The sequence below is a fragment of the Littorina saxatilis genome, linkage group LG13 (genome assembly GCF_037325665.1).
Source record: "Littorina saxatilis isolate snail1 linkage group LG13, US_GU_Lsax_2.0, whole genome shotgun sequence".
In the NCBI taxonomy this organism is placed as follows: domain Eukaryota; kingdom Metazoa; phylum Mollusca; class Gastropoda; order Littorinimorpha; family Littorinidae; genus Littorina; species Littorina saxatilis.
Window position 1 is genome coordinate 28,138,235 of NC_090257.1, and position 17,081 is coordinate 28,155,315.

General features: G+C 40.2%; 2 protein-coding genes across 2 annotated transcripts in view; both read right to left on the reverse strand.

Moving 5' to 3' along the window:
• LOC138945442 (uncharacterized) overlaps window positions 1-17,081 on the reverse strand; it is a 387,771-nt gene that overhangs the window by 9,157 nt on the left and 361,533 nt on the right. The gene's annotated exons all lie outside the window — the stretch shown is intronic.
• LOC138945425 (uncharacterized) lies at window positions 9,141-13,910 on the reverse strand. The gene is made up of 5 exons (XM_070316855.1): window positions 13,640-13,910; window positions 12,628-12,687; window positions 11,402-11,501; window positions 10,490-10,586; window positions 9,141-10,170 (listed from the first exon to the last, which is right to left on the reverse strand). The coding sequence occupies exons 1-5, from the start codon at window positions 13,770-13,772 to the stop codon at window positions 10,093-10,095; spliced, it is 468 nt and encodes a 155-aa protein (XP_070172956.1). The 5' UTR covers window positions 13,773-13,910; the 3' UTR covers window positions 9,141-10,092.

A 17,081-nucleotide genomic window follows, 5' to 3' on the forward strand; every position in this document is an offset into this window, starting at 1 on the left:
CACAACAACATGACAAATCATTATCGACGATCGCGAATCTGCTTATATCCATAACACATTACAAAAAATCTAAATATGTAAAAAATCGATTTCCTCACCAGACAAGGAAAACCAAGGCATCCTGTCAGGGAGAGAATGAGCCGAACTCATTTTGACCTGAGGTCAGGATGACCGCAGCCAGTAATAAACGTGTTATTATGCTCCTTCAAAGTGTGTAGCATACTGCTTTCGGTTGCGACCGTACTTGAGGATCTTTGTTTGTTTGTCAGCTTGTCCCGAGGGGACACAACACTAGCTGTCGTCTGCTAGATTTTTTTTCTTCACATTGTTACCTGCAGGGACCTCGGTTCCGCAATGTCTATAGGCCTGTCCCTTACAAAATTGATTGAATAATGACCGCTCTCTTCAAGCACGACTGTCAATAAAAAATAAATATTTGAACATGCTTGAAGAGGACGGTCATTATGCAATCAAGAAGCCACTGATAAGCCCTTTCCCAGTATGTGGCAATCATCTATTGCTTTATTGAGAACATCGTCTACTCTTCTCGTAGTTCAATAACAATAACAATAATATCACTTTATTGTCCATTAAAATAGTACATAAACATGGAACATTTTCTTCCGCTGAGAGTTCTTGTAGTTCTTGTTCTCATTGTTTGCAATACACATGCGCGGGCAGGTACAGGCGCCCGCAGGTATATTGCCAGCGAAGTTGGAGGTTAGCTTATCCCACAAACGAATACTGAGATGGACTTGGGAAATTTTCTTCCCGATAATACATGATAAAGAAGGATCCTTTGTTGCCAAACTATGGCTACAGTTGGGGACAGAAGTTGCCAAACTTTATGAGGCCTACGTTGATGAATGTATCGTATGTGACTGTGTTATCGTCTCCTGAATCCAAAAATATACACATATTTTGTGTTTGAATTGTAAAAAAATCTTTAAAAAAATAATACGTTTTGTGCGAATTAGGTTTATTTGGCTTGTTTTTACCAAGACAATGTGTCAGCGCTGTCACGGTCTTGGTCGCAGGGTTTTGGCCAACCTATAATTTACTAGTCTTGTTAAGAAGAAAAACGATGCTGTATAGTTCGTTCATTTTCAATATGTAAGGCTGCAGATTGACTAAATGCAGTGACTGTGGTTTTGCTTTTCGCGACTTCTTTTAATTTCAGGCCGACCGATTGACTAAATGTTTCCAACACTATAGACAGGTATTGTAGAACGGATAAAAACAACATTTAAAAACACAACACTGGTGCATGCATGATGCGAAATTTGGTGAGACACTTCACCGTACATGTATACAATAACCACTTGAGCCATATGTCAACAAATAACCAATAATTATATTCCAATTCTCTGCAGCTTGTTTGATAAGCTTGATTTTCCGTAATAACTGTGGAAGGTCCGAATTTACACATACTTCACTGGCCCCGGTGCACAGCACATAAGTGCCCCGGTGCGCAGCCCTCAAAATAGAGACATGGCCCCGGTGCGCAGCAACAAAATCGTTCAGTGACGGTAGGGATTCAACAAATAGGATTCAACCGCGTGAAGTTCGTAGACACCACTTGAGCCAGATGTCAACAAATAACCAATAATTACATTCCAATTATCTGCAGCTTGTTTGATAAGCTTGATTTTCCGTAATAACTGTGGAAAGTCAGAATTTGCACATAATTCACTGGGAAAGCATAAATAATCGAAGCTCAGAGTTCACAATTGAATCGAGGGAAAGAATACAATCGATGATGGGATGCTATAACACCTTAGGTCGAAGTACAAACGCCAGTTACGTGATGATATGTCATTTTGGAGACAACAGAAGATTTAGTGCAGAAACTCACCTCTCGTGGCTCGGCCCCGGTGCGCAGCAAGGGGCCCCGGTGTAACACGAAATTTTTACTCCACGAAAAATTTACTCCGGAGTAAATATTTTGTACGAAATTCTTACTCCGAGTACACTTTTCGTACGAGAAAAGAACTCACCAAGGCACGACAAAATTACTCCCTCCACGACATTTTTACTCCCCATTTTTTTTACTTCCAGTACAAATCTCGTACGCAAAAATGGGATGCAGGCGAAGGGAAAATGCCAAAAAGTGATCTCGCGCACACGAATGTCGCGCTACCCTCCTTCCACCCCTTCCACCACCAAGACTAACAGGGGATAAGGGAGTAAAAATTTCGTACACCTGGCATGGGAGGTTAAATTGCTCGTGTTGGGGTGAAGTAATTTATTCGTTATTTATTCGTCGGGGGAGTAACACTTTTGTACGAAATGTTTACTCGGAACTCACTGTCACAAAGATGTGAGTAGCATATTTGTGAGGTGAAACCACGTCGTGTTTTTAACCTCCCTAAATGTTGTACAGGCGATGGTAGCTGACCGGACTGGCGTTATTCACGTGTTTCTTGTGTTCCACGCAAAACTGGCTTAGCTTGATATGAGCTGTGTTTGAGACATGTAGCTGGTCGGGGGTAAATAACGTCACAGCGTTTGAGATTTTCAACCGGGAAGGTTGTTCAGCGTGTGTCAGACTTGTTCTGGGAACAAGTACTCTTTCAAGAGACGGGTCTCTTAAAGTAAATGATTTACTATGTTGTATATTATTGACGTTGGAATACATAGTTGGAGCGTAAAGGTTAGTGTGTATAAAGTGCACCCAATCTTAGTGTGAAGCGTTGAGAGAATTCTTGAGGTAATTGTTTCACGGTTTTTCATGGGGAATTTCTTGAACATAATTGCTACGCATTTATGTTATGTTTAAGACGGTCATGCTTTGTATGGGGAGTGTTATTCATAGATTAAGTATTAGTTTGGATATTGAATGTGGACGGAATGTGAACGTGGAATGAACGAGAATGTATGAGTGGTACATGAACGTTTGGAAGAAGAGATGGTTTTAGAGAATGTTGTATTAAGATTTGGTTAAATTCTTTAGGAGTTTCCATGAGGGATTTCCATGGCGTATAAGGGAGGGACCTTACACGAGAGAAGCGCTAGACGACGGTGGAAGCAAGGGACCACCTCGGCGCAGATGACTAGACGAGTGGAGTCTTCATCGATACCGGTCGTAGCTGACGACGGTTGTTTCCGCTACGGGCGGAAGGGTTTCTCGGGGAGAAACCTGGAAGGTGTGTGTTGGCATCTTCCATGAGATGTGTGTTGGCATCTTCAGTGAAAGGTGTGTGTTGGCATCTTCAGTGAAAGGTGTGTGTCGGCATCTTCAGCGAAAGGTGTGTGTTAGCATCTCTGTGTGTTGGCATCTGAATTCATTATTCTACGAGGATTCAGCGAGACAAGTAAGTGAACTGGCGACATGCAGTGAGCCGTAATACGAACTCGTGAGTGTCTGTTAGTACTTCTTGTGTGCGTTAATCTATATTTGAGAAAGTATTGTTATAATATGTATTTACATGCCTTGAGTGAAAGCTGGAAGATTGTGCGAACTGTGTGTTGAAAAGTTGTTTCGTATTGATGTATTTAAAGTGAAGAAGTATGCTGTTTTTTTGGTTGAGGAAATAATGAGCCTGCATCCTCCCAAAGTCTGTTTTTGAAGTGTTTGGTGTGAAAGGGTAGAGACAGTGCAATAGGGCAGAACACGTACATTAAATTCACATGCAAACCACTTCGTGACAGTGGTGACCCCGACGTAGCCCTAAATAGGTTTTGGTTTCTTAGGATAGATTTTTGTTGTAGTTAAAAAGCAGTTGCTTCCCTTTCAGAATTGAGAAATAGTGGTTGATAAAGAAGTGCTTACAGGGTAGCTAAATATAAATACTTTCATACTTTGCGTGTTGTAGTGTTTGTTTATGTGTATGTCATTGGACACCCCCTCTCCAGCTCTAGGGGTCTACGTAGTTGTATAGTTCGTACGTAGAGAGGGCCTTCCCAGGCACACATCGTAGAGCTTCGGCTCTGATATCTTTGACCCAAATTGCTCTAAGCAGAGAGGTCGTTAAACTGTATTTTCGTCGTAGAGGGCCTTAGTTTCTGTTTGCTTCCTGTTCTGTGTATTTATTATAGATCTATCTTTCTATCTAAATTCTAGCTCCCTTTCCTATAATTTTTTTTTAATTTCTCTTAGATTCTATCTTGGATTGATTGTTGTGTATGATTGTTGTCGTTGAGGTGCAGGCTTATTTTAAATAAAATAGTATAGGGTGTGCCATTTTTTTGTGTGTGTATAAATTCTGAAATTTTGTATTTTTTTTGTTTGTTTGGACTCTGATTTTTTTTTGAGTTGTGTTTTGTTTATTTTTATTGTTGTTCCTATTTGTAGTTGGATTAGTAATAGGGTGATTATCTCCCCTAGATTACTGTTTCATATTTAGTTGTTGGTTTGGGGGAAGTTTTTTGTTTATTTTTTTTTTTGGTAAGTAGTAATTTGTAAACAGTTGTACTTGGACAAATTTTTGGGTAATTTTTTGTTTGTTTGTTGTTGTTGTTGTTGTGAACATTTAAATTTTGTTTTGGTTTTGCTCTGGCGATTGATTTTCCTTAAAGGATTTGACGCTGGTTAGTGGTGTGTGGAATTGAATTTTTCATTTAAAGTGGGTTATTTGGGTTTGAGAAACTTTGACATTGCTAGTTAATTGTTTGTTATTTTTTGTTGTTGTTGATGTTCTAAAGATGTTAGTTTAAGTTTGACATTGATTGACAAGTGTTTGAAGCTGCTATTGATTGTTTAATCTGATATTTTCCAAATTAATTTTTTTTTTTTTGACTATTAAGTTTATTGTTTATTTTTGAGACTGGTTGAGTAAATAGTTAAGTAGTAAACAATTTGAGGATTGTTTTTAAAAAGGCACAAGATTTCTTGTAGTTTAGTATTTTATGATACTCTTTTGTGTGTGTTTAGTATTGCGAGAAACTGGTGTATGATACAACTTTTTGAAAACAATTTTGTGAACGTGTGTTACTGGATCCATTGTATTACTTTGAGATTACTTTGATATTTTGACATTGTAAAGATGGCTGAGCATAGTGATACTGGTGGTAGCACATATGATCATTATTTGGCATTGGGAGAGAAGCATGGCTTAAAGGCAGAAGCTTTATTTAAGTTTGCTCAAGATCATATGGATAGAGAAGAGAGAATTCAGGAAAGGGAAGCGAAGAAAGTAGCAGTTGAGGCTGAGACAAAAAGATTAGAAGTTGAGGCCGAAGCAAAGAAAGTTAAACATTAAAAACCCCGTCTTGAGAATACGTCACAAAGAAACTCTGCTGTGCTGGGGCTGCCGATGAGGGTCATGTTAAAGTCGCTGTGAATAAGTGCAGGCAAGCAGGTGCACAAATAACTTGTAGAAAAAGCACGGAAAGCCTCATGTTGTTAAAGAGACCCTGTTAAAAAATGTTTAGTCCTTCACAAAATAACCACCACCAAAACTCAAACACTGAACCCCTAAGGTTTGTAATCTTTCCCGTGCCCACGTTGTCATGATTTGACTGTCCTGCTATATAACCCACAGTTCTTCAGAGCTTTGTATTAATGAACTCTTCCTCGGAGTTGCCTTATATGTTCCCTTTTGTGATTTCAATTTGTCTATTTGTTTGTTTTTTTGTCTGTTTATTTGTTCGTTTGTTTGCTTTATTGTTGAACCCCACATATTTACAAACTTTTTTTTTTTAAATTTCAATGTCCAGTTTCAAGTTATGCACTTAATGCTATTATTTTGTGTTGTGTTTTGTTCTTAGGTATGATGCTTCTGGGCAGTTGTATGAATACTTGTTGCAACTTTGAATAGTTACAGGCCTCGATGAAATTTTACCTTCGATTAAATTCAGTCCAAAAATGTAGGTTGTAAAGCCTGTCCTTAACTGGGCGAAGTCGACTACGTGAAGTATATTTCACGAAGCTGGCAGCAGGAAGCTTTAGCACTGAGTTTTCGGTAAAACAGACAATGCAAAGTCTTTGCGAAGTCGACTTCGGGCTCCAATAAGGACAGGCTTTACGAATTGATGTCGAGCCAAAGGTTTTCAGATGACGGATTTCTGACAAGGTCGTTGAAACACGTGCAGGGTTTAATCTCTGCATGGACCAGGTTCTCTTCACTTGTGCAAACAGGAATCTGTATTGTCCATGAATTTTCACGGCAAGCAGAAAAACATGTTCAATTTCACTCTCTCTATTTCTCTGCTAAGAGATTTGTAAAATCTGGGAAGAAAGTTTCTGCTGACTTTCAGCTGTTTTTTTCCAAACTTTGATTTTTTAAAATGTTTAAATTCTAACCATCACACGTATCTCAACATGCCTAGATTAAAGTAGCGTAAGATGAGCTTGGAAAAATTGCATTGAAATTTGAGGAAATAATGGTCCAAATCACCACTTGTCCGTTAGGGCGCTGTCCAAAGTCGGAGTCTCTGTTCTTGCGTACTAATCAAGTTAAAATGTTTTAATCAAAAACAAAAACTCTCTATTAAAGCATGACTATTTCAAATCTTCTTTAATATGGTGCTGATATTGTCCTTCACCCTCCGCGGGTTAGGGGGAGTCCCATATTGGTTGGAACGAGAAAGAATTTACCCGATGCTCCCCAGCATGTCGTAAGAGGCGACTAACGGATTCTGTTTCTCCTTTTACCCTTGTTAAGTGTTTCTGGTATAGAATATAGTCAATTTTTGTAAAGATTTTTGTCAAGCAGTATGTAAGAAATGTTAAATCCTTTGTGCTCGAAACTTGCATTATCCCAGAAAGGTAATATATTGTACTACGTTGCAAGCCCCTGGAGCAAATTTTTGATAAGTGCTTTTGTGAACAAGAAACAATTGACAAGTGGCTCTAGCTCTATCTCATCTCGATCCCCCCTTCCCCTGTCGCGATATAACCTTCGTGGTTGAAAACGACGTTAAACACCAAACAAACAAACAAAAATTGTCCTTCTCGTGTATAAAGTTCTGCTCATGATCTCACACCTGCCTGGCTTATTGCATGGGATAAAGCCCCCCCCCCCCCCCCCTTGGACACATATCAACAATCAACATTCTGACTGCGTCCTGAGTTGTAATTTTGAGACAAATAATTTGTCTCAAAATTTGATTGTTTTTGTAAATGGGTTTAAGAACTTAATTATTAAGTTCTTAACCCCATTTACAAAAACAATCAAATTCTGCACAGAAACCAGACAGCCTGTTGATTGTTAGAATATGTCCCAGTGGAAAGATGACCTGACGCCATGTTAAAGCCTGACCAGACCTAAGATGGCGGGCGGTATCGTTTATACGGGAATGGCTGTGCTGTGCTTTCGCGAAAAGTGGAGAATTTTCCTTTATCGCTCAAGCGTTGCAACTTGTGAATTTTGCTGAGCGGGGAGCTTTTCCAGACCACAATATTCTCTTTTCTTGAAATTTAACCCCCCAGAGCTAACACTTGCGTAGCCGTTATTGAAGTGAAAATGGCATGTTTTGTTCGATTGAATAGCAAAATGAAGAATTGAAAAGTTTTGTTTAGCACTGTTGAAGTATACGGCTATCATATTCGTCTCAAAAGCACAGCCTCAGTCGTAAAACATACCACAGAACTGTGGTTTTTGGGACCATTCAAATTTGCACACCAGTCTACTAGCTGCGTGAAGGTAGGTAAACTAGTAAACACAAATAAAAAAGAAAAACTGACATAAATGCCTTTTGTTTAGTTTCAGATGTTACTTAGGTTTTATATTCAAACAATGTTTACTGAAACAATTGCTTTTCTCACATTTTAGGATAAAACAAACACAAAAACAATACAAAGAAACATCAGAGGATGCGATGCGTTCATGTACGACGATCAAAATTCGAAATTGGAACAAACCAAGTAAAAAGTTCACCACCTGCTTCGCTTTCAGTTCAATGCTGGTTAAAGCTAACTGCCTCTTTAAATGTTTCTTGAGTGTGTTCCTTTTACAGTGTCTGATGGTAACTCCGATAACATTTATTGGCAACATCACACCCTCTCCCCAGGTAGAAACGTATCTTAACCGCATCTTGTATTCCTTTCTTATGCTACCCACACATCAAACATCTAAGGTTTTAGTGCATTTTACGACATACGTGTGTGACATGATATCCCTTGCGTTGGAATTCAAGGAACATTTTCACACCTACACATTGTGAATTGTAAGGTTTTGGGGCAAACCGGACTGCTGTTATAGTGTTCAACAAAACGATTAATGTGAAAAAGCCCTCAAACAATCAATGTACTGGCCTGAGCTAGGGTTTACTGTCTGTGAAAAGGCATGCAAGACAACGAAAAATAATGTATGATTTAGGAAGTGCTAAAATTGATATTCTGTTCTCATAAAACCAAGCATGGTCATTTTGCTTGAATTTACAGATAGATAGAGAGCGAGAGAGAGAGCGAGAGAGAGAGAGAGAGAGAGAGAGAGAGAGAGAGAGAGAGGGAGAGAGAGAGAGAGAGCGAGAGAGAGAGCGAGAGAGAGAGAGAGAGAGGAGAGAGAGAGAAGAGAGAGAGAGTGAGAGAGAGAGGGGGGAGAAAGAGAGAGGAGAGAGAGAGAGAGAGAGAGAAAGAGATAGGAGAAAGAGAGACCGAGAAAGACCGAGAGAGAGTGAGAGAGAGACATTTACAGAGAAAGAGAGACAGATAGAGACACAGAGAGAGAAACAGAGAGAAACTGAAACTGAAACTGAAACTGAACTTTATTACCAAAGGATAGAGGTTTTAGGCAAAGCCTAATCTTACAACCTGTCCCTTATACAAACACTTAAATACAGACGCACATAATATAGATAGTAAAATTGACAAGGTTATTGTTACTTACAGACGTACATAATGTAAATAGTAATAAGAAAAGGGTTATGGTTTTGTATACACATTCAAAAATGGGAAAAACAATATAGTGTGGAAATTGCAGCATAGTTGCAATAATGCATTGCATATATGATATAAACATCCAAGAGAGAGAGAGAGAGAGAGAGGAGAGAGAGAGAGAGGATGGGGACTTATTTTTAGTATGCAACACTTTCAGCGTCAGACTCTCAAAGCAAACGGAATGACCCATCCAAATCAGCAATTTTGTATAAGGCAGCTATACGAATTATTCTCAATGAGAATTGAGGAAAACATTCAAGCATCATAAAACTTTCAATAGGAAACATTCGAGAAAGTATTAAACACTTAACTTTCAGTGTTGACCGTCAGCTTTTTTTTTATTAACAAAACAAATGAGAGATAAACACACGTCTTCTTTCAGTCCCAAAGTATAGTCACATGTTTGGTTAGTTGTGGGGTCGTTCTATAGAGCTGAGTACCGATGAAAACCATGTCACGCGAGCAATATTTTCTTGTTTCAACCAAGTTATTTTAACCATTGAAGGCGATCTCCCGAAAATATAGCGTTTCCAAATATGTCTCTGGTCGATGGGGGGAAGAGTTAGAAATACATGAACAGGTTGATTTCCTACGTTCGTCCATTGCAATCATTTGAAAGCCGACTTCTCGCGTATCATGGAAACTATCAAGGGTTGTGACATGGATTTTAATGACACGAACTTCATCGAAAAGATAGCAATTATAAGATGTGGTTTTTGTCTTCTTTGTATACTTTTTTGAATGGAGTGTCATTGAACAAAATCTAAACGATAAATGATATTCACCATTTAAATATAAATCACAGGCATTACATGATTACAAATGTAATTCACACAAGAAATGGTTTACAGTTCCACAGTACAGAGCGACAAACAAACAGAAAGGCAGACATATAGAGGGACAGAGAGAGACCAAAACAGTGGATGGGGAAATAAAAGATAAAAAAAAACCCACACAGACAGACACATACAGAGACAGACAGACAGACAAAAACAGAGACAGAGAGACAGAAAGAGACAGAGAGAGTCTTTTCTTATACTACCTAAACATGTCAAAATTGGCCTTTTGAAGATGCAAACTACAAAGCACGGCTGATGAACTAGTTCATCCTGTAAGGGCAATTGTCATGGTCTTTTCGTCTGTCTAAGATATGAAAACATCCACAACATATTTGTCCTCTCTACGGCACTGCCAAAATAGTGCCAAAAGACTCATAGTTTCTGCGTCTTGACAACTAGCTGATCCAGTGTCAAAGCCTCAGCAGCAAGGATTCAGAAGTAGCGGCTAAGATCTTGACCACCAGAGCTCATGGTCACTCGGTAGGACCTCCCGCTCTCCCCGTGCGAGGCCTGCCAGAACACAAACAGGCGGACAGTGTAATGCCAATCATTCAAGATGTTTGACTTACGAAGAAACTTACAAAATATTCATTTACTTTAAAAAATATGAAAGATAAAAAATTAAGTTATTCCATGCCGGATCGCTCAGAATCTTTGCTTAGAACTTGTCTGAACGTTAGCACTGTTCACATTGGCAGCGATTTTCAACTGACTTGTTTCTGAACGAAATCACATGAAAAGTTGGTGGGGGGGGGGGGGGGGGGGGGATTTCGGGTTGTAAATCTGCCATGTGAACAGTGCTTTACAATATGATATGAGAGCCACTGACCGAGCCCAGACTACTGTACACTTGTCCTGGAATGATGCCAGAGTCGTGACCACAGATACGTCCATTCCTTGTGGCTCGGAAGCGGGCTTGGTAGCCACTGTGGAGAGAAAGAAACAGCACGCGGACATGAGGCAGTAAGCACAGGGTTTTCTTCAGTTGCATAATTATGTTAAGAACAAGTGCGACAATAGAAGTTCACAGTCTTCCGGGCTGATGCGCAATGCGGATATGATGTCATTCACTCTTTGCGTTATTGTCAGGATATATGGGGTGGAGAGAGAGAGAGAGAGAGAGAGAGAGAGAGAGAGAGAGAGAGAGAGAGAGAGAGAGAGAGAGAGAGAGAGAGAGAGAGAGAGAGAGAGAGCGAAAGAGTGAGAGAGAAAGAGAGAGAGCTAGAGAAAGAGAGAGAGAGAGAGAGAGAGAGAGAGAGAGAGAGAGAGAGAGAGAGAGAGAGAGAGAGAGAAGATAAGACAAAATAAGAGGGTAATAATGTAAGCATTTGCTTGAGAAAACTCCAAAGGTAACAATTAACTCATTACGTTATACCCCCATTCCACACAACCGTTCTAGGTCCCGTTTCCGTACCGACCAAGGACGCCACAACAATGGAACGCTGCGCAAACGGCCGTTTTTGACATCTTTGAGCAGCGTCTCCAGACCAGATCAGGCCAAACCAGACAGGACAAGACATAACCGAACAAGACAAGACATGAACGAACAAGACAAGACATAACCGAACAAGACAAGACATGACCGAACAAGACAAGACATGACCGAACAAGACAAGACATGACCGAACAAGACAAGACAAGACAAGATGCATTGTTATGAGGGTAACAAGACATGACCGAACAAGACACGACAAGACAAGACAAGTTGCACTGTTAAAGAGAAAGTGGGAATGAATCTTACCCTTGAGTACTCCTCCAGCCAAAGTTGGGTTTTTCTGCTCCACCTGGCAAGCCATACATCAGCACTAAATTGCCCCCTTGTGACTGTACTCCACAGTTCACTGAAATGTTTTAGGCCCAAACAAAATGTGTTGGTTTAGTTTGTTTGTTTGTTTGTTTGCTTAACGCCCAGCCGACCACGAAGGGCCATATCAGGGCGGTGCTGCTTTGACATATAACGTGCGCCACACACAAGACAGAAGTCGCAGCACAGGCTTCATGTCTCACCCAGTCACATTATTCTGACACCGGACCAACCAGTCCTAGCACTAACCCCATAATGCCAGACGCCAGGCGGAGCAGCCACTAGATTGCCAATTTTAAGGTCTTAGGTATGACCCGGCCGGGGTTCGAACCCACGACCTCCCGATCACGGGGCGGACGCCGTACCACTAGGCCAACCGTGCCGGTCACGTTAATAATAATAATAATAATAATAATAATAATAATAATAATAATAATAATAATAATAATAATAAAACATTATTTTATAGCGCTGTTCACCGCCAAATGGCAGTCTCATATGGCGCTTTACATTAGACAATAAAATTCAACATTTTACATATAAAAAGTTTCCTCGTAAGAAATAACATACAAGCATTAAAAAAAATTCATAGACAACGACCACTTATAGTTATATAAGATAATCTAGAAAATTGTTTTTTAAAAAAGATGAAAAATACATAAGACAAGACATAACCGAACAAGACAAGACATGACGTTACCCTAAACCAAATTTCTGTTGGTCTTAACTGTACAGTCGAACCTGTCTACAAAGACGACCGATTGAACCTACGAATTTAGATACCAATACAGCTTGTTATTCACGCAAATGTTGAATTAATGGAGACAGAAAAACATAAAGCTACAAAAGTCAAATTCAAGTCATCGGTAGGAAAAACAAGTTGCGTAAAGCGATTTCAAAACATTACTCAATCTGTCGGCTTAAAGGAATGAAACTAAACAGACTGGGTTTATTTGTTCCCCGAAACCAGTCAAAAGTCTGGCCGAAACTCTTCGGCCGAGACAGTGCTGCTTGGAAGAATCTACGATAGTTAACAAAATAGTTAGCACGAGAAAAAAAAGTATATTTAATATCAAGGCAGATTAAAGATTGAGAAGAAGCAAACTGATTGCAGTTCAAGTCGCATCTATTTTATTTGTGGCAACATTTGATTTTGAACAAACCTGATTCGTCGAAGTCTGTATCTAGCGAAGTTGCCGATTCGCAGGCCCCCATTGTTTGTTCTGAAACATTTTGGTAGCTTGCTTTATTAAGCAATACATCGAACGACTGTAATTACGCTTATTTTAAGTACATTGTTCGAAGGATTTAACAGTTTTCAAAAACCGTGAATATGTTGCGAAACTAAAAGCTTCAACAACAACAACAACAACAACAACAACAACAACAACAACAACAACAACAACAACAACAACAACAACAACAACAACAACAGACAAGCTATTCGCGTGTGGTAGCCAAATTCAAAGTACCATGGAGTATCTAACATCAGACTGGTGGTCAAACTAGTCAGCAAGACCCAACCTGATTTTCTTCGTACATTTTTCAGGAATAAAGTCCAACTTGCCCCAGTTACCCTCAATCTCATTGGCACCGTCTCAAATAAACACAAGCGAGCCTTGTATCATTGTTGTGAATTGTTATATAACATTTAGATTTTCCCGGGAAATTAGTTCAGTTTTTATGTAATAACCACAAACTAAATAGAAAGAAATCAGAACATTTTGCAAATGAACCAAGTCTGTTGGTATGCAAACTCTTCATGGTTAATTCAGAAATATCAATGGTGTTTGAAATGAAAGTGAGAAGCCAAACTGACATTATTCTCTGGTGTTAGAAACACTCAGCATTTCATGATTTGGCTGCAAAGAATGCAGCAGTTTTCTGAATTGCACATAATTATGACCCATTTCAAAGTCATTTATATAGGACAACGGTGTGCATGCCGCTAACCAAAATGTAAGCGTCGGCCATTTTGGATTCCAGACCCGTAATATATTGATCAATATCAACCAAACTGATCTTCTCACAAATTTCAAGTTCTCTTTTGAAGTGTACTTTAACATTTCATGAAATTCTGGTCACAACATTATGGGGACATTATTTTGGACCTACAAACTAAGGTATGAAAAAGCAACACTTGTACCCAAAATAAGAGAATTATGAACAGCTTACCTGTTGTCCCTTCACTAAGTATTTCCTCGGGAGAATCACACACCAATGTTGAATCGACGCCCAAAACCGTCATGTTGTGGAAGCGACCTTTGGACTCACTCTGGTTTTTAATCTTCATTTCCAGGTTTTTCATTGGCTGAAAATGACGTGAGATAACATTTATATCATCCCCATGTGCACCGCATTGGCTAATACTGACGTAATTAAGACCTGGAGTTCAACACGACCTAATGCTATGTGTCCAAGACCACGACCGTTACCAAGTGAGACTCGGCCAAAGGTTCGTTCTAGGCTTAAGCCTTCTTGTAAGATTGACATGATGACATCTGCATATTCAAGCAGCAGATCATCCAATCAGACGAAGCGTAATATATGCATGGAATAGGGTTTCCTGTTCGATAGCCAAGAAAGGATTCACGTCATTGGTCAGTGTATTTGAGAGAAGACAAAAATGGGACTCCACCCACTTTTTTCTGGTTCGTGCTTGTTTTCCGGCAAAAAGACGCGTTCACCTGAAGGTGTCAATGTCAGAATGAAATGTAAAATGCGGGGCACAAACAGAGTGTGGGGATGGGAGGGGGGAGGGGAGGGGGGAGGGGGGAGGGGGAGGTGGGTTCGGAGGGGGTAAGGACACTGGTGAAGGTGAAACGAGTCTGTACACAGACTTTAGGAATATCCGAGGAACAGCGAAGCAAGTTAGAGCGTCGTACTCTTTAAAGCGACAGAGTCACGAAACAAGAAAATATAATATCGTACCTTCCTTAAAGAGTGGATAGTCCAACTTTGGGCTGAAGATTACTGCGTTTTCCGTGAGAGAAAAGGTAAATGATTCAAGTGAACTACATTTTTGTGAACATTTAAATATGGTGCTAGTTGTACTTTGACATGTAAACCTCACTTTTCTTGCTCAAAACATGTTAGTCTTTCACTCTAATAGCCTCAATGACGGCAATTGTCTTCCATGTGAATAAATTAATTTAATCAAATTCATTATGCGTCAATGGTGTTTTTTGGTCGGAAAATACGATATTGAGCGTGGCAGAGCATAGTCAAAAAGTAATTTTCGTAGTGCCAGACTTCTTGAACGCAAATTTCTTTTGCAATGACGTAACAAAAAGGCTTTTTTCCTTTCCCTGTAAACAATCATGTTGATTTAAACAAGATTTTATTCAAATTAAGTATCATGAATCAATAATAAGCAAAACAATTCAGAGCTAACTCAAGCAAAAGCTTTTCTCGCTTGGCCCAAACAATTACAAAATAGCACGAATAAACATGATAGTAGATGTTACAACATTAATATGCCATAAATGTAGAATACTACAATGCCTTGCTGTGTGGTACCAACTTTACACGACACACAGACACACCAACACCAACACCCACACACACATACACACCAACACACACACACACCAACACCAACACCGACACACACACACACACACACACACACACACACACACCAACACCAACACCCACACACACACACCAACACACACACACACACACACCAACACACACACACACACCCACACACACACACACCCCAACACACACACACACACACCAACACCAACACCAACACCCACACACACCAACACACACACACACACACCAACACACACACACACACCAACACACACACACACACACACACACACACACACACACACACACACACACACACACACCCGCCACAATAGGAGTTAAAGCGTCACTTGGAAAAAGTGCTCGCAACATTCGTACAGAGGTAAAATCAAAGAGCTTCGAGAATAATGTTTGTCTTGGTGACTTTGTCATCATGAGCAGTGGATAGTTACTTCTGAGCTCCCTTCCAGACTGTCAGTAGTGTAACACGACTTCATTGGTATTTTCCAAATGGAGGGGTGACCTTATGCACTATTCTTGCCTGATCTGAAATCAGTGTTCAGCCGAATCGTAAGACAGGAAAGATCGCGCCTTTAACCTGCTTATATATTATGTATTGGTTACACCGTAACATGCGTGTTTTTTTGTGGAGTTCATATATCTATTTCCTTTTCACATGGAGTGTTCAGATTGTAGTTTTATTTTTAAGCTCAATGTAGGACGTGTTGAGACATGCTAGTTGAACTGCTAACTCAATGGAACATTTGCAGTTGTCAAACGTACCTGGACAATATCACTGGTTGTGACACCGCTTGCTATTGAAACAGTATACGGTAGTCAAAACAAGGGAACAAACTCGACTGGACTTGCTTCAAAAAATACTTTGGCTTTGACGACTGTAAGACCGTCTGTGTGAGCATATATGTGTGTGTGTGTGTGTGTGTGTGTATGTGTGTGTGTATGTGTGTATGTGTGTATGTGTGTGTGTGTGTGTGTGCGTGTGTGTGTGTGTGTGTGTGTGTGTGTGTGTGTGTGTGTGTGTGTGTGTGTGTGTGTGTGTGTGTGTGTGTGTGTGAGTATCCGCATGCCTAAGGATGTTGTTGTTGTTGTTGTTATTGTTGATGCTGTGTTTTTGTGCCGTATTAGGTTCCATCTGGGGATTTTCAGCTGTCTTACCCCCCCCCCCCCCCCCCTCATTTCCCTTCTCTGACATTCTTTTTCTTGTCCTTCTTCTGTAAAGGGAGTTAACCGTGGATATTTCGTGATGCGTCTCCAATGATTCAATTGTCTCCCTTTTACTGTGCGCGCCTTCATGAGGAAGCAGGTTCATCAAAAAACCACAGGATCACAAGCGATAACGCGCAACATACTCACGCCGGTATCTCTGCTGCACCCGAAAAAAGCCGGGGCCACTTGCTGCGCACCGGGGCCGAGCCACGAGAGGTGAGTTTCTGCACTAAATCTTCTCTGTTTTCTCCAAAATGACATATCATCACCTAACTGGCGTTTGTGGTGTTATAGCATCCCATCATCTGTTTTATTCTTTCCCTCTATTCAATTCTGAACTCTGAGCTTCGATTGTTTATGCTTTTTAAGTGAATTATGTGTAAATATTGACTTTCCACAATTATTAGGGAAAATCAAGCTTATCAAACAAGCTGCAGAGAATTGGAATGTAATTATTGGTTATTTATTGACATCTGGCTCAAGTGGTGTAATCTAAATTCACGCGGTTGAATCTTATTTCTTGAATCTCTACTGTCACTGACGAATTTGTTGCTGCGCACCGGGGCCACTGTGGGCTGCGCACCGGGGCACTATTTGTGCAATTGATGCTGCGCACCGCGGCCACATTCTGATCAGTCATCGCTCAACGGCTATCGCCAGTTATCTCTCTGACCGGATGCTAAAGTCCCACGCAAATCTATCAAACCAAGAATACAGAGTTATCTCCCATATGTTGTTCGCGAGCAGTGTTCGCGAGACGAAAATGATAGCAGATTGGCCGACTTCGACAGTGATCTCCGTTCTGTTCTTCACAGTTATGATAAAGACATCGTTCTAAGGTCAA